General features: G+C 39.4%; 1 protein-coding gene across 1 annotated transcript in view; it reads right to left on the minus strand.

Annotated features, from left to right (window-relative positions):
• Positions 1-3,352: 3,352 nt before the first annotated feature.
• Positions 3,353-18,842, minus strand: part of LOC104159011 (reelin-like) — a gene marked incomplete at both ends in the record, with an annotated part of 81,005 nt that continues 65,515 nt past the window's right edge. The window contains 8 exons of the mRNA XM_009696807.1: positions 3,353-3,578; positions 4,094-4,269; positions 7,571-7,732; positions 8,316-8,549; positions 9,478-9,544; positions 12,918-13,027; positions 14,169-14,297; positions 17,294-17,502. Coding sequence (XP_009695109.1) covers positions 3,353-3,578; positions 4,094-4,269; positions 7,571-7,732; positions 8,316-8,549; positions 9,478-9,544; positions 12,918-13,027; positions 14,169-14,297; positions 17,294-17,502 — 1,313 coding nt within the window. The remainder of the gene's footprint in view (positions 3,579-4,093; positions 4,270-7,570; positions 7,733-8,315; positions 8,550-9,477; positions 9,545-12,917; positions 13,028-14,168; positions 14,298-17,293; positions 17,503-18,842) is intronic.

Genomic DNA, 18,842 nt, shown 5'->3' on the forward strand with positions numbered 1-18,842 from the left:
AGATGTGAAAAAGGAAGCTAGTGATTAGATGAAGCCAATCTGTGATGCTCCATAAGAAGCTCTTTTAAGGGGAGGAAATCACATTATGGGTTCACAAAGTCCTTTATCATCCACTAATTGCCTCCAGCTGAACAAGGGTAGCATTAAAGGTGGGAGCTCCACCTTACTTGCCACTTCTTTGCTCTCCAGCTCTCCCATGTATGTGGTTAGGGGTATCCTTTTCTGATGGAATAGCAAATGTTTTCTTTGTTCCAGGAGTCATGCAGCTGGAATACATTTCCAGGTTTTGTAAAAGACGGAGTAATGTCCCTGGCATAACAATAATTAACTAAAAAGTCTTCAGAAATGAGAACACAGAGACTACATTTTTGTATAAATATGTAGCTGTGAGTTGGTTTCTAGCATGTATATAATTAGACCTGCGGAGGCGCAGGAACACAATACCCATAGGTGCCTTCAGAACAATCGCTCTCCCTCCAAGCACTGCCAACTAATTGGTACTTCTGGGAATGATATCACAGCCAATGTCAGCCAACCTGCGCTGCTCCAAACTGCTCTGGGATCCCCAGAGTTACCATGTTTTCAAGGCCAGTACTTTCAGGAATACTGAAAAGCCAAACAGTTGCAGCTGGTTTTGTAAAGCTGCAGTGACCAAGAATATTGACATGATGGCAAAATGCTCACACCAGCCCCAGCTTTGCTTCCATCAAAGGCAGGAGGCATTTATGTCTTTTTACATCACATCATACCTATTTTGCTAAATAATTCCTAAGCATATTAATACATTTTAATTAAGTTGATTACCTGAAAGAAACTTTCTGCATGTTATAGAGTAATAATTAACCTAAAAGACGAAACATTTTATCAACACAGGCAAACTCTGAAGCTGATGAAGGGCAACTCTATTACATTGCTCCATGAGGATAGTTCATTACGAGTCAGATTTACAGTCTTCCCCCAGGCTGTTCCAGGGACACTCTATTGTCCATTACATTGAGTTAAATCATAAAGTCGTAATCTGACTGAAGACAGTTTATTTATATAATGCTATTTTATTTGTGACCAGATGAATATTAAAAAAAAAAAGTAAGTGTTAACATCCTTATCAATACTTAAATGCATTTCAGTGAGTGGCTGTAAATAGTTTGTAACAGTCCAGAGGCATATGGGTCAAAACCTTGCCTGAGTATAAGCATTTTGGAAAAGTGATAAATTAACATACATCATCAAACATTTAATTTAAAAGTGTTCTGGAGTCCTTTCAGTATACTCAATACACGTGCTGTAATAAAGTCTAAGAATGAATCTGAAACCAAATGTTGACGATTACAATCAAATAAAGTGACTGTTTCAGATATAGACCATTATAAAACACTCAAAAATCACAATTGCTCAAAACATATGTATACCAACAAACCCCTCTTTTCTAAATGAAGCCAGATATTTAAAAGAACAACCTCCCTCTTCAACAAAAATAAAAATCCTCCTCCCCAGTTTTCCCCAGTTTTAAGGATAAATATTTCAGATTTACAGATTCTGAGGCAGAAATGGAGGTCTAATAGACAGTTAAAGGCAATTCAGTGAAAATGGGCCTGGGGATGACACCCTGTAAAATGATTTATAGCATATTTACCATAGTTCTACTAATGAAAAAGCAGTTGTCAGACTTTTCTCAAGAGGATGGTGTCAGTGCTACTGCAAACTCTGCTCGTAGAAAGTCATGAGTTAGAAAATGAGAACCAAATGGACTCACAGCTGGGAAAAGCCAACAATAATTAATTTAACTAGCAGCCATTTGTACAGACTTTGTGTAAGTTTAAAAATTTCCCTTGAGAGAAACAAGGTCAGTGAAGGATAGAGTTCATGTCTTCCAGTGATAATGAAAAATACTTGTACATAAATAGTAAGGAAATATTGCAAAGGCTTTGATTCTTTATCTGATGCATGGAAAGTTCAACATTACCACTGTGGCTGAGCACTACAAATCCTAGCCAATATATGGAATGGAGAATTTAGCTTTGTGTTTATTATTTTGATTCTGATTTAGAGTCACAGGAGGAAAACAGAGGAAATTCTGCTATCTTAAATAACCTAACCCCCTCCCCATGATAAACTGGTCTTACAAAAACAGAGGGAAAACAATGTCATTAAAGGGCTTTCATTCCAACTCTTTGATGAAGAAGATGCAAACGGTTTGAGTCCTAACATGTTGTTTCATTTTAATGAGCAGCGAGTACCTTCCTTGTCCTTATTAAAGTGGTTAATGGTGCTTCTACTGCCTCATTATCACCACTAGAACACATACGGTGTTGTTCCTACTGCTAAGCCAACTCCTTTTAGTTTGACAGATGATCAGAAAGTCAAATCAGACTGCTCAGAGATACTTGTTAATAAAATTCCATCAGTGTTTCTCTGAGTGTCTATGGGGACGCTAAAATTATTTATATTTTCTTGAGGTTTTGTATAATTACTGTGATTGTACTTTCTCCAAATAAATATATCTGTGCCAATTAAAGCTGTACTGGGTTTATACGTTGATCAGACTAGCATGAAGCTGTTATTTGGTTTTAATCAAAATACAGAGATTAAATTGAGCTTCTCTTGTATTAATTCCAAATGTTATACTGTTGTACTCCAGAATTTAATTTTTGTGAAGCAGGTTAAAGTTTTACTAAAAAAAGCTTATTTTTACACAATCCTAATGGATTTTTTTTTTTTCTTTGTTTTTCACTTATTTTTCTTTTCTTGCCTTTTTTTGCTTTGGGGTAGGTGAGGTTTTCTTGCTTTTGTTTCTAAACACACAGCACATTTTAAGCGTAATTACAACATGTCATAATACTGATCACAGTGTAAATGACTAAATTGATATAATACCAGACAAAAAAACTACAAATGACTAATGTCCTTCTACCAACATTCTGCTTCCTTTACTTTTTGAAGTTTAATCTAATGGCTATGTAAACAGATCTAAACATCACTTACAGAATATTCAGAGTCTGCACTTAACAGATTATTACAGTACCTGTATACCCGTGTTAACCTGACTGGATTTTAAGTGAAGATTATGAAACTCTTCTAAATTGTTTCTGTTAGGATATTTTTTAAATATTTTTGTGGGGAAAGAATGCTACATTCAAAGTTCCTATCAAACATAAATCTCTGTGCAATGGCGTGTAAAAACTTACTGCTAATTGTAATTAGATTAGCAACTGTATTTTTGTCCATCAAGTGAGGATGACACAATTACTCTGAACAGCTGCTAGAAAGACTCATTTACCAAACTCACTTGGTTCTTAGTAGGATAAATAGACAAAGAAAACAAAAGTAGATCAGAAATGAATATGTGTCTCACCAAAGAGTCCAGTCATGTCCACAGTAGGGCTGAACATTTCCCAAGTAGAATCCCAGAGACTGCGTGACTTCAACCAGGTTGGTGAAGTCTAGACTGATGCTATTGAAAAGCACAGAGGTCATGATGATTTCATCGATTGCCCACACATCTTCACCTTGAGAAGAGTGATACGGTTGCCACCATCTGAACTGAATGCCAACCTGTCTTGCATCTTCAGGCAGCTCCACTGAAATTATTCTGGAAAACAAAACAAAATTATTATAGAAAGTTTCACTGTTTGTAATAATTCCATGGGGATGCATTTTATACTGACCCTAAAAATCATGAGTTAAATTCAGCCCACAAGTACCTTGGCATCTACTGGTATAGCTTCTACCAGTGACAGGGGAATCATTAGTTCTCTTGGTAGTCAATGTATTTATTAAGAGACAGCCATGTGCAAAAGCCACAAAAAAGAGTTGCCACCAATTTTGTAAATTTTGCTGCTACTGTGGAGCTCTCTGTAAATTTAAAAGTGCTTATCCTTGCTGGAAGAAAACTGAATGCCCTCCATTTGAAGCCCAGGAGCTTAGACTGGCAAAGGGATGATCAGCTGACAAGGACTTATGAATTGCAGCTCCATTTTCTCAGACTCAGTGGATTTTATCCTGATCTGAAGACATGCATCTTCTTAACATCTGTGCTTGTTTCTGCACAGCACTGACTTCATGCTTGAGTTTCTCTTATCCTAGAAGAACCCACCCCCATAAACTGCCACGTTCAAGTTGAAAAGGTTGATCTTGTCAAACAGTGCGATCATGTGTATGGCAGACACTTTTCTTCTGTAGTCGCACAGAGATGCAAATGGAGGTGAGTCCCAGGCACTTCTCCTGGTACACAAGGTCACCTGATTTGTCATGGCAGCTATGTCAACAAACCTATAATTGACAAACTGCAAAGAAAATTAAGAGTAATATCTAATTTCCAGGAGCAATTATCGTACACAGCAGCAGGGAGCGTGTATTAATTGCCACAGCAATGACACCTTCTTGAAAGCTCCATAAATCACCAGGACCATGGTGCCCCACACAACACACGTGAGCTGTGAAACAGACTGGCAACAGGGAAAAATGTCTCCACTGCTGTAGAATTATGTACTGGCAAAAGGGTTTTCAGCAACCTTACCCACTAGCTGATATTTTTCTTTCTCTCTTAGAGCAAATGTGGATAAAATGACAAATCAGGTAAACTGGAAACACCATTTTACACTTTAATACCAAGTTTTTACCAGATTTAAGGCTGCCTGTTGTAATGTGTTCCGCACATATGAGAGTCTTGTGCCTGTGGTGCTTTTAGTGCAAAATCACACTCTTAAAAATGACTTGCTAAACTGTCCTTGTAAAGAGTAAATTTATAATACTGTTGTTTAATGTCACATTGATTTTAATGAAGAATATGTTAATCCATTAGCAAGAAAAAAGTCAATGGCTTGGCTAAACAGGTGTGAAGCACTCAAAAAGTCGTGGGTGGCATTTCCAGGAGCTGCTTTCTGCCAGTCGTAGGCTGGTGCGAGCAGTGTCGAGGGACAGCCAGAGGTGACAGCTGCTGTGTCCCCATGGCAAGGCATCAGCAGTGTGACACACTTTATGCGTGGTGGATAAATTTCTTTTGCCACTCAAATAAACACGCTTGAATGACTTCATACCCTTCTAAGAGAAAGACCACGCCCCATTACTCTCTGGCACGTGAATTATTTCTACCAAGGGTTCCCTAATAAGCAGCAACTCTGTGACTTTTTGGGTCAATTTTTAAAGGCACAAATGACATTAAATCGCTACTGATGCTAAAAGGAACCGATGATTTTGTCTTCCATGGTTCAGTAGGGCGAACTTGAGGAAAGCCGGTACCCTGGGTAGGAGGAGCACTATATCGAGCATACGCCATGAAGCACTTGACACTTGTGTGAGCTAATACTCTGTTATAATCCTGGGCATATTTCTCTGCTGCTGACTGTCTCTGATGCCTGCATCTTCCCTTTCACTCTTAACTCTCATAAGCTCTCCTACATGGACACTAATTCTCACTGACAGTAATTTACAGAAAATCCTAAATCATGACATACACCACGGCTACACCTATCGGATTTTAAAATATTTAACACATGTTAAAATGAATTTCTCATCCCAGGGGATTAAGCAAACACAATTTAAAAATGTTGATGTAAACCATCATATATGGCACATATGTTAGTATGCAGAACCTGACTACATCTCCAGTCATAACAGCTTCTCTCGTCTGGCTTTGATTTGTTGGAGATAGATGGAGAGGGAGGGGGATTCTTGCTAATGACTTTTCTGCTGCAGAGAAGAAAAGTGTTCCTACTAACATTACCAGCTACCGTTAGATTTCTTAAAAACCAGCTGGGAGACCTTTGCTCTGATCTCATTCTTTCAAGCTATGCGCATACCTAATATTGAAAAGCCACCGCTGTTCTGCTCAGAAGAAAAATGCAGCTGTCAAATGTTAGCAGATTAAATGCACCTTTTCAGGAGAACATTAAATGTGTAATTATTTTTTGTATGACTGAAGATTAATTAAATTTCTGGATACAGACTGATTGCCAAACTTTGCAGCAGTCCATCTATGTTACCAAAAATGCTGATATTTTCACACAACATAGTATGAAAAGGTGAAGCTTTCTTCATGTTCTTCATCATAATTATTGCCAGCATTATCTTCAGGCTTGTATGTCTGTCATTTTTCTGTCTACCCAGAGTGGACTATACACATCCCATGGCAAAACCTTACTAACTTGTGCATGTTGTGCTTAGCTCTTTGCCCTATTAGAACAACAGAAATTGTGTTTCATACTTAATCTCAAAAAGCAAAAGAAGTCTCTGGCATCAATATAATTTACTACATTTATATCTTAAACTTCATTAAAATCAGTCACTGGAATGTGTATTTTCCTTTTTGCTGTAAAAATTTCATAGTGCTACATATTAAAAACCTTTAGGGAAATATAGTTCCTACAGCTGTGATCTTGGACCTAAGAATTAGAAACAGGGCCATATAAAATATATATGTGACTATAATAAATGACAGAAAAGGAAATTTTGAAAGTGGCTCATGAGTCTTCCAGTTCGTAGGATCCTTCTTTTGGAAATGTTTAAAACTTCAGATATTCAAGTCTACATGCAGTATCCTGGAACTGGGCAGAGAGGCAGAGAAGGGGACGCAGGGCAATACCCCGTGTAAAGCTGCCTGTGGACAGGAATGGACCTGCTGGGACAGGACCCGTGGTGCCACCATCGACTCTGCGTCTCCTGTGCCTCCTCGCAGAGCATCCCCTTTCACTGGGATTTATTGGCTCTGCTGCAGCACCCTGTGAAGCTGGATCCTTCCACGCCTGAGTGGGTTTGCATGGAGCCAGCCCAGATTGTTCTGGGCTTGCACTACAGGTGTGCTCATGGGGACTTCCTGATTTTGCATTGCTTTATTGAAATCAGTGGATGGTCTCACAAATGTAACAGTAAAGAATCCTTCTTCTCTAAATACGGCAGATACATTCCTCTCTAATCTAATCCCAAACATAGGTGCTGCTAGATGAGATGAGCTCTTTGTTCAGCTTCTTCATGATTTGTATGATTCCCAGGCATGGTCACCAGAAGGTTCTCCCAGGGCGCCCAGTCCAACCCACAGGCATTGGCACAAAGTCGTGTAATCCCCTTCATAAGGGCAGCAAGCGAAATTTCCCTGCTGACCTGGATAGACCCTCATGGTCAGATTTTGTCTCAGCTGTCTTGTGCTGTCTGAAAACTCCTAATCCCAGAAGATAGTGTAGTGAAGGTATCCATGGCTTCAAAGCTACAAATAATTTATGTTAATTTTTCTTTACAAATGGCTGCTTCCATGGGAAGAAACATGCCCCTATTTCCCACAAATACATTTCTACCCCTCATCCCCTACTGCCTTGGCTTATTCTGTCACATCACCTGAGACTGGAATGCCGTTAAATCCATGTATTCATTTTCATAGATGCAGGCAAAAATGGGAAGTGCCCAGAACAGCTGCAAAATTTTAAGGAAAAGCAGTAACTTTCAGCGTGCAGTAAAATATCTTCACTCCACTCACCCCTGCACCATGTGGGCAGATGTACTTAGTCTCTGCATTGCAGTGACTACCACTACCAGCGTTAACTGCATGGAGGTAACACTCCTTGTAATATTATGCATATACCTTGGCTCATGGTAGTTGAGATAAGAATAGTGTTCCAGCAGTTTCCAGGTAATCCCGTTGTCGTAGGAGTAGTGCAGCAGCACTCCTTCCCCAGGCTGGTCGGGTGCTTTGCAGGTACTCAGCACTGACTTGCTGCCTAGGCGTAGTGTGAACTGCAGGAACCTGGATCAGAATTACACAAATATTTATAGGGTATAGTGCTTGCTTTTTTTTTTTTTTTTCCTAACCAGGTTGTTTTCAGTTCTTCTCAATCTAGACAAATTTTGATAAATATCAGTTGTGGGGTTTTGTACATGCAATTTGTTTTTACTGTCAAGTAATGCAATGTGGCACATATAGTTAAAAAATGCCAATCATTACAGCATTTAATTATTTATTAGGCACTGAAAAGGAGGGAGAGATAGTGAATGGATCTAATCAGCTGCCACAAGCTGTCAAATAAACACAACCTTATAAATAATTAATTAGCACTTGGCTTCGACACTCAAGCTTGATATTACCATTTTGTATTTTCCATCCAAGCTGTACAATAACTTCCTTCCAGTCTGTTTTAGGCTCTATTGTTTACAAATCAGGAGGAAAAAAAGGCAAGGCTATGAAATCACCATTAAAAAATGGAACTAGAAGTTTTTAAAAAACTTTTCTACCTGCTAAAACAAACAGCTTAGTAATACACAAGGTCATAGCTGGAAGGGGAGGGGTTCCCCAGTTTCTTTGCCTCACATTACTGTTCTTTCTCTCTCACCTGGACTGGGAGCTGTCTAGGAAGGAGGTGATGAGCTGTCGCCTCCCATCCTTGTTGAAGACCAGGGCCTTGCCGCTGGCCAGGACCCCGCAGCCAAAGCTGACCTCAGCCCCCCGGATGGAGTAAAAATTGTGGTAGGAGGAGAGGCGGGAGCTGGTGAAGCTCTCTGAGATGAACACGGGGAAGGTCTGCGACGCCATCTCACATGCTGGCCCTGAAAACCCGGGGTCGCACCTGTGGGTGAGGAAGATTGAACAGTGTAATTAATGATCCATCTTCTTCTGTGCCTGGTTGGCAAACCAACACGGTGGCTGCAGTTCATGAACTGAAGATGCCTATAAAATCTCTCACAAATCTAAGGATCAAGAACCTCTTTAAACTTTATTTAGGTTTAGCCAATGACTTTCCTTTAGCCAGTGCTTACTTTTCCAATTAAAAAAAAATTACAATTATGCACACCTCACCAGTCTACACATAACACACACTACAGAAATATTTTTATTCATTTTTGGAACAAAAATACTGCTGACACAATTTACAGTTGTTCATATGTAAAATGATGAATTTGCTTTTATCTGTAGTATGTCAGATATGATCACAAGAAATTGAGTAACAGAACAGAATGCCCTGTGGGTCACACTCTTATTAATACCTAAAAATAATTAGACCAATATCTTGAATGTGCTTACAGGTTTTGGGTAAATACCTTTACTTTCTAGGCTGGAATCATTTTAACAAGCCAGACTTTCGGAAAAAAGTGGAGTGCTGACCTTCTGTGCTTGAGGTCTGTTAGGCTATGGGATATTAGAACTACGAAAATTGTGATTCTTTCCCAAAATTTAATATAAAAGTGATACAGTCCCTAAAACCAGTATAAAGCATGTATCATTGACATTTCAGTGTGCTCTGTAGCACATTTTAAGGTGAACTGGAAGTTGGACTCTCTTCCAAAAGAAAATGATTTAAAAAATATAAATATGCTGCTGTTTAGAAAGATTGATCTTTAGCCTTCAGTGAGCTTTATGCATTCTGGGGGCTATGCTAGTTTTATATTTAGTCATCTCAAAAAGCAAGGACTGAAATGAAAATCACTTCAACTTGCAGATCATCAAGTGAACTATGTGACAGAAATTGAATACAAGTACTGAATTATAACTCTTACTTGCAGCCATTTCTAGTACATTGTCCTCGCCCTGAGCAGAACTTGAGGCAAGATGGACCAATATAAACTGGAGAGAAAAGAAATCAGATAAATTAAGGGTTATGTTATGTGATAAACAGAATACAATGAATATAAGAAAGTATACTGACCTGATCATACAATTCATAGAATCATAAAATGGTTTGATTGGAAGGGGCCTTCAAGATCATCTATTTCTCCTCCCCCTGCCATGGGCAGGGACACCTTCCACCAGACCAGGCTGCTCAAAGCCCCATCCAACTTGGCCTGGAGCACTGCCAGGGATGGGGCATCCACAGCTTCTCTGGGCAACCTCTTCCAGTGCCTCACCACCCTCATGGTGAAGAATTTTTTCCTTATATCTAATCTAAATCTAACCTTTTCCAGTTTAAAACCATTACCCCTTGTCCTATCACCACATGCCCTTGTAAAAAGTCTCTCCCCAGCTTTCTTGTAGTCCCCTTTAGGTACTGGAAGGCTGCTCTAAGGTCTCCCCTGAGCCTTCTCTTCTCCAGGCTGAACAACCCCAACTCTCTCAGCCTGTCCTCACAGGAGAGGTGCTCCAGCCCTCGGATCATCTTCGTGGCCTCCTCTGGACTCACTCCAACAGGTCCATGTCCTTCTTGTGTTGGGGTTCCCAGAGCGGACCAGAGGGGCAGAATCCCTTCCCTCAACCTGGTGGTCACGCTGCTGATGATGCAGGCCAGGATACGGTTGGCTTTCTGGGCTGCCAGTGCACATTGCTGGGTCATGTCCAGCTTTTCATCCACCAGTACCCCCAAGTCCTCCTCTTCAGGGCTGCTCTCAATCCCTTCTCTGCCCAGACTGTATTTATGCTTATTACTGTATTTATCTTAATCCCACTAGCTGGAAGAGGTCTACAAAAAGATAAAATGCATTTGACTGTGTCCAGGATAGGCAGGGATAATTTATTATTTAACGGGTAATGTCTACCTGTGACTTGAGACGCTGGCAATGTTTTAATTAATGTACCTGATTTTTCTAAGACTGTGAAAAAGATCAGATGATTTTCTCTGCATTGACCATTTTCTTACCTTTCCTTTTCTTCATCTTATTTCAGAGATGTAGTCCAATGTATATATTAGTACATTCCAATAGCAGTCTTGTAGATCTTAAAAATGTGCCATTGCTTCTCTGACTTCTCACTCTTCACTCCACATACTTCATTGGACTTATTGGAATTAGAACCTCCCCTGGTAAGTCTTAGGTAACTATTAAATATTATACACTTTCACTGATTCTTTCAAATGGAATAAACTTCCAAATCATATGTACTCAAAAATACTCCAGACTTGTTTTACTCTTTTACTTCATCTTCCTCTAATAACTCCTAGTTGACATTGTTGATATTTTGTGAAAAATATGAAGGACTGAAAGATGAGCAAATCCCAGTATAATCTACATGTCATTGCACTACTATAAAGAAAAGCATTAATCTGGGTATAGACCAAATGCATTAATCTGGGTGTAGCCCAAAATGGTAACTCATGGGCAATGTTCTTTCAATACGATGTGATAAACAGGCCTTAATCATGAATACTGTCATCTTTTCTGTTGAAGAATGCCTATTACATGCAGCTATCCACTTGCACTGTGACTTTTGGAATGTCATCCAAATAGCCACCAATTCGAAATTATCTATAACAAGCAGTACTTCCTCCCTCTCCTAGTTTGATGATGCTGCCCATCATAAGTGTGTCAGTACTCCCTGGCAGACGTGTTCTAAATCCCTGTTAGCTACTCCCTGTAACTAACTCCCCATCAGATTTCATTTGATTTCTAGATTTTCTCACTTTTCAGGGTGCAAAAATTCTGTTCTGTCTGTTTGATTAGTTTGTGTCTTTTGAGGTCTTTTTGAGGGGGTGGTAAAAGTACAAGGGTTAAAGATGTAATGATGTCATTCAAAATGGAAAAAGCTTTATGGAAATTGGCAGTTTTCCAGTGTTTCTAAAAGATGGCCAGCTTCCAGATTTCATGTAAAACTTAATTCACATAAGAAACAGTTATGAAGCTAAAAGTCAGAGTGCTGAATCCTTGAAAATCTTCCTCTCTTCAAGAATTCGAGTGGCTTTCCAGTATTTATAAATCTTTTCCTAAAAAAGTGTAAACTTCAGTTTCAGCAGTATCTAACAAGAGAGGCATGCAAAACCTCAGAAACATGTTAATCTTTAAAACTTGAGTGCTGTAAGTGTTCTACACCTTAAACAAATTTCAGAGCAGGCACTTTTTAAGCAGATGGTTGGTAAAACTTCTTTTGAGATGACGCATACTGGAGCATGCTCTTCATTTTACTTTCTTTTTGATGTATATTATCATCTCTAAAGACAAGCATTTAGACTCTATCCAGAATGTCGAGATGATGCTACTTCCCATTAATATGATTAAGAGAATAATTTTCATTACTTTTTGTGCAAAACTTTCATTTGTGGCATTACCTTATCAGCTTCAAGGATTTTCTTTTCAAAACTAGGCATTAATCTATTTTAAGAATTTTGCAAAATGTAACTATTTACCATTCCCAGGCTCCATATCAAACCTTAATGGGAATCACTACAAAATCACCGTAAATCTTTAAATTACATACTTCACACATCTGACAAAGCAAAATCTGGATGTGGCTTACCTAGTCCAAAATCATTTAAGGCTAATGAGCAAGTTAAAAAATTTGTCCTTTTCATAGCTGGCGCTTTCAATCATGCTTATTTCTGCATTTCATACATTGTATCTATTTTATCCTGTGTTCTTAAATACTTTTTCTGTGCTTTAAAGTATTTCCTTTCAAGACTGCCCCTGGTTATCTTCTGCACTGTTTTATAATTATATGAGTCAATGTAAGCTCCTCCCAGTTCTTCACAACCATTTAAAGAACAGGTAGGTGAAAAATAACTTCCTAAAATAACAGTTCCCTGAAACAGATGGTACTTTCCCCTTAAAGATAATGTAAACAATATAAAAGTTTTGTCAGTGTTTTGGTAGCAGCATTGCTTTATGAAGATCTTCTATGTCCAGAAGGAAAATTATGTCCCAGATGCTGTAACTGTTGCTTAGGCTAGTGCAGTATATGTCCTTAATAGCACAGTGTAGTATGTATTTATGTAATTAGGACTGAGCACTCAAAGGAAATGTTACATTAAGCCCTTGCCACCAATATATTTTCCTGGAAAGCATTCAATTAAAAGAAAAAAAAAAAAAAGAAGTAATCTACTAGGCTATTGTCTTTTCAAATGGCAGAATTCCCCTCTAGCTTCAAAATGCACCTGTTACCAAGTGCAGATAAGAAGAAAAGGAATTGAACAAACTGAAATTCCTTTGACTTGTGATCGTGGAAAATACATTTACTTGGAGCAGCATATAAAAATTTACTCTTTCGATGTATCATGATCAAGGATAAGAATACTAACTATTATCGATTGCCCACATGTTTCCAAGGATTGGTCCTGTTTGTCTCCATCGAATCCTGGTGTCACTTGTTAATGCAGCATTGGGAAGGGGAATAGTTATTCGGTTCCACCTGAAATACATATAACACAAATGCTAGCATTTTACACTGACAGTGATTAAGTAACTATTTTTTACAGATTTGTTTACTTATACTGGAAGTTTTGTGAGAATTTTTAATTATAAAATCTACTCAAATGAAGCAGTGAAGTTACTGCAGCTTTAGAAAACACAAACGAAAAAAAAGAACATGGCCCACGATATTTTCATAGAATATATGAATGTTAATTATTACATTATGAAAGCCAGACATTTTTTTCCTCTGTATGAATGCATGAAGTCAGCAAAGACCTTAACCTGCTTCGCTATAGTGAATTCTCCATCACAATAAATATCTCCTAAATTGCATACTGAATTAAACCTTTCAATATGACTGAACTCTGATGGAAACCCTTGGAGTTGAGAAGAAGGGCACAGAGGACTTGGCGTGCTTTGGTCTGGGCCATCATTCTCATATCATCCATGGCAGCTACACTTCCTACACATGCCAGGGGTAATGGTTCCTATGAAAATGCTACAGGAATGGGGGGGTGGGGGGTCACCAGACCACAGCAATGCTTCAGCTACACTTTCTTCTCATAGTCATAGGAAGTCAGGATACAGAAGGATATACAGTCATAGGATTTGCGCTATGCAACAAGATGTCACAGTACATTTTATGGTCAGAACAGTACTGAAGAGACTTAATAAAGAGAAGGGTTGATATAAGAAAGTGACAGTAACAACCACCTCCATCTGCTGAAGTACAGAGGATGTGCTTCATTGGAACCCAATATTGGGATTCCAAGTGAGTAAGGGTGTCTGAGGATGTAAATATGGCTTTGACTGATGGTTTCTCTAGCTAAGAAGAAAACTTTTGTGTCTTTGACAAGGTATATCTTTTCTTCTAATTACCAGCATGCTGTCCACAGGCTTTTTTTTTGTAATTTATCTTTAGATTCAGAAAAAAAATATTATACCACAGAAGCAGCCCCATATATTTCTAGTTTCATTACTGGGCAGCCAGGGAGACCAGAACACTCCTTCCTTGCTGTCCTCAGCTAGTCAAAAATGAAAGATGGCATGGGGTTGTGTGCTTTGCTGCTTTCTTCTGTCACCTATAATTCACTTCTCTAATCTTGCATCTCAGTTAGCTTTGCGGAGAACACTCTCACCCGCTGTAATTTTCAGAGGTGTAGACGGTGCTGTGGGGGAGGTGAGGCCCAGCACATATCTCAGGCAAACACTCGGTGTGGAGCAGGGACCAAGAGCGACCATGGTTGGTTGAAAACTCCAAGCTGACGCTGATAACAGTGAAGGAGAGAAAGGAGAAAGACACTGTGAACCTACCTGGCATAGATATGAATGTAGAAGTACCAGCACTGAGAAACCATCAAATCTGCTATTCCTAATAACTGATGCTGAAATATGAAACAATTTTAAGCAAACTTTGAATACAAAAAATCCTGAAAATACAAACATGAAACAAATCTGGATGTTTAAAAACTAAAAGGGTAGCCTGTAGACTAAGGATTGTCTAAACACCTAGTCCTTGTTTGGCTACCACCTGTTTCCAGCTAGAAATGGTTTCAAAAATAATGAGGAGAAAACTTGTATTAATCAGAGCTAGACAGCATCATGTGAGCACAGGATGGCTATAATTGCCAGCTGCTAACCATTACATCTTCAGAAGGTGGTAAAAGATCACTAGTTATTCATGCACCAGCTAGCTCTTCCCTTTCGTTGCCGACCAATATTAACTTCATTGGACTACTCAGTCATCTGCCTCCTCCATCCATCACGCCTGAATTGAGATCAGAAAAGCACTATGGAACAGTGAAAATGGCCAGCCCCCGCTGAGGACTGCAGAAGGTGGAGGGGACCTGGGTAAGAGCACCCTTCAAAGGCCCCCATAGCAGACAGAGCCCCCGGGAGCCGTGGGAGCCTCTGCACTGCCCAGCCATAGTGGTCTTTGGAGGCCTCTTACAGAGGCCTCTCCCCTTACAGAGCCTGGAGTGCTCAGTGGTGAATTTTTGTGAATTTTGTGACATAACCATATACAAAATTTCCAGATTTGCTTGGAAAAAAGCTGCTGTTCTCTGGTTCCATAGACTAGTAGTAAACCAAGCAATCCATGGGCAGATAGTGACATTAGAGAACTGGAAACTCTATGAAACCATCCACTGAGTCTATGACAAGTTACTAAACCCATTCTCCCGAAAGTTCATTGACAAGTTCAATTTTCCAAAAGCTATTACTAGAATTTTTTCCTTCCCTGTTTATTTACAATCTAGGAGTGTAAGGAAGTCCTTAGATGTCTTACATTCTGAAGACCTTGAAAAAGTAATATAGAAAGTGCTTGATTTATTATGGATTTAGTATTTTACTGAAATACTCTTGTAATTTCCTCTGTATAATTAGCTTGTAATATTCTGTTTTATTTTAAGTAATGTCAGTGGAACATTATAAAAGTCATAATGCATCACCTCAATACTAAATTATTGGATTATAACTTTTCATTATAATTTGCTGACAATATTACTTTATTTAAATGTACCATCACTGTGATATTGTAAATGTGTATTAAAATGTTTTATGGAGGTTTTGACTAATTTATTTCAGATTTAACTGTACTGATACCTTGGAGGGTCATATTTACTGCTTATATTCAGTGCGAGTCTCTCACATTTGCAGTAATGAAAGCATTATGAGTAATGCTGTGGACCAGGAGATGGGAAATGCTGCTGTATTTGGGAAATACAAACAGGGATAATGGGGACCTAGTGCTTCTTCTGTTATGAAGAAGCTTACTTTGCTTCAGAAATAGTTTACATGAAGGAAGAATATTAATCTTTCAAAATATATACTAATGCACATCAGATAATACACTGAGATAGCGACTTTATATAACACGTTTACAGGCCAGGAATGTTTACAGGCAAAGTTTTCACTTTCCATGTAGAAAAATGTTGCTGCCTTCCCTTCCTATCACATATAAATGCAATGCCTTGATTTTTGCTGCCCCTTGAATACTGCTGCCCTGCATGGCTGCTAGGACTGCCAGTGCTAATGCAGCTCTTTCCAGTTGGAAGTAGATGCCACAGGACATAGATGTGAAAGCATTTACAGTCTCTTACTTTAAACTCTTGATTCTGGAGAAATAGAAAGTAACTTGATCCTTATAAAGTATCAGGATAAACAGTCTCACATGTACATAAGGAAAGAGGGACAGTGGGCAGTTTGGTTTTGGGTCCCCTATTTGAAGAAGGATGTTAAGAAACTGGAGAGGTGGAGCAGAGGATGACCAAGATGTCCGTGGCCTCGCGCATCGAGCCAGGAGGGGCCGAGGAGCCGGCTGGCTCAGCCTGGTGAGAGGGGAGAGCTATGGCAGCCTGCGATGGTGCAGAGGGCACGCACAAGGGAGGCAGAGCCAAACTCTCCTCAGTACTGGCAGGCACAGCGGAAAGGGCAATGGCCATAAAGACGTGGCTTCAGAGTTTTGCACTGGACATTAGGAAACACTTTTTCACTTAAACAGGTCACCCACAGAGGTAGCACAATATCCATTCATGGAGATTTTTCAAGTCATGGATAGACAAAGCCATGGCTGACCTGACCTATGGTGGTAACAATCCCACTGGCAGCAGCAGGTTTCACTACATGACCTGCGAAGGTCCCTTCCAACCAACATTTCTACAATTCTAAAAAATATGGAGCAGCAAATGACTCCTTTCTTTCCCCTTCCCTGTCCCTTAACTCCGTGGAAAAAATCATGTTGAATGTCCGAAAGAAATGAAGCCAGCAAAAGAGTTATGTGGTCAGTCTACAGACGATGAGGTCCTCTCACTGATGGTCATTTAGATGAGAACCATTTATCACCAGTCTTACAAGAATTAGATATGCTTGTGGCATCGGTAATCTGTCAGAGGTCAGTAGGGCAGGTTTCTGCTGCTGTCTTTAATACTTTCCCCTTTACACACTATTGAGAGGTAAATCACTTATCTATTAGAAAATGAAGCAAAAGTCGCTCTGAAATCGTGAGCATATTTCAGAATATGGACTAAGAAAAGCAAGTTTTGATCTGGAAAGCTATTTAATAGACTCCTTATTGCATGCGAGATATATAAATCTGGGCCTGCAGAGATGAGGAGAAACATTAACTTTTGAGCACCTTATATTTGTCATTATTAACTGGCTCCTTTCTTTCTGAGGAAAAAAAATTCCAAATACTTATATAGATGTTATAAACCAAAATGTATTAGAAAGCTGATAAACAAAAGAGAGAGCTCACTGGTTGTACCTGTTACCAGGTTGATAAGTTCCACAACCCAAATTGATGGAAAACTGGATCATGTGAGTCACCGTGGAAGGGAGCACTGGAAGGACGTGGAAGTAATCCACGGCCCAGACATTCCTGTTGTGGCCTTGGTGACTCTTTTGCTTCAGGCAAAACTTGGTTGCAGGAGTCTGCAGGTCCGGACTAATGACAACAGAAACCAAAGATGGAACCTTTAAAAGAAATTAAATCAGGCTTAAATAAAAATAAAAAATATTCAAAAAGGTCATAAGGTACTATTTGAAATAGAGAAGCAACTCCAAGTGTGCTGAACCAAACATGTGCTCTTCTCTCTCCTTGCTTCATTGCTGTAAACTTTTTTAGCCACCTTTTCCCACAAAAGATCCAAAAAAAAAACATTTTATATCACGTGCATAGCTGTTAACACTCTGGATACCAGTGCTGCTTATCACCTTAGTGGGATCAGATTGTTTGGTTGTAAAGACACTGTAGAAAAGACTGTACCTTCTGCGTTCTGAAAAATACTGGTTTATTTTGTCAGTGCTCAGCTGGTAATGGAAGATGATATTTGTCCTGGAGCCTTTCAGCTCACAGAAGCAAAGGCAGGGTAATGGCATGTCTAGTCTGAATACGTGAGAACGGAGTAATAGCATGAGTTCACAGGCATATGGAGGGAGGATATTATGTTGTTGAAATAAATGAAAGCACTGCTTTACAAAGCTTAGCCTTTGTCCTAAAGCAACGTCTTAAAAACTTAAGACCTTTATTATGTTAAAAGAGGATGCCAGCTTTAAAACTGCTTGTTTTAAAAAATACTCCACAATGAATTTAGTGTAATTTCAGATCCTATCTCTCCCTGAGTTCCCCAATTAATTTTTTTATTATTTTGCAGTTACAGTTTCCTTAGTTTTAAAAAAGCTCTACCCTGTCTTTCACACAGAAGCAGGAGAGGAGGGAAGCCACATACAATGAAACAATGCAAGTGACTCAACCAAACCCAGGCCAAGCCCTACTGTAAACATTTGCTGTCTGAATGCTGGAGTTACAGTGAAAAAGCACACAGACTTGTGCTTGAAATCAGCTGCATCTTTATCACCAAATTTCCCACACACTGTATAAGCATACCGCATTTCAATCTGTGGTGCATCCATGTGTATATGTATCACACATCAATTTTTACTGTCTGTTTTACAGCAGCAGAATAAGGACACCTCAGGGCTGGGTTACTTAGGGTAGACATGGTCTAAGTTCTTCCTTGCCCTAGACAGGAAGGATCCTGACAGCAAGCTGGAGGTCCTTATTGTCCTGCCTGAAGGTGGTGGACGTGGCTGGCAGGAGGCTGCACTATGGGCAGAGGAGATGCTGCCTGTGCATGCTGCCAGCAACCACCTCCTGAGTTCAGACTGAGTTCGTGCCTGCATCACTGCAGACCCTCTAAGCAGGCACACAACTATTTAAAATGGAAAGAAAAATTGTAAAATGTGAAATTTCCTACACTAGGCATGGGAAAGACATCAAGGCATTTCCGAGTCACTCTCCACCTAGCCACTGA

This window comes from Cariama cristata, unplaced genomic scaffold (genome assembly GCF_000690535.1).
Source record: "Cariama cristata isolate BGI_N322 unplaced genomic scaffold, ASM69053v1 scaffold4383, whole genome shotgun sequence".
Classification (NCBI taxonomy): domain Eukaryota; kingdom Metazoa; phylum Chordata; class Aves; order Cariamiformes; family Cariamidae; genus Cariama; species Cariama cristata.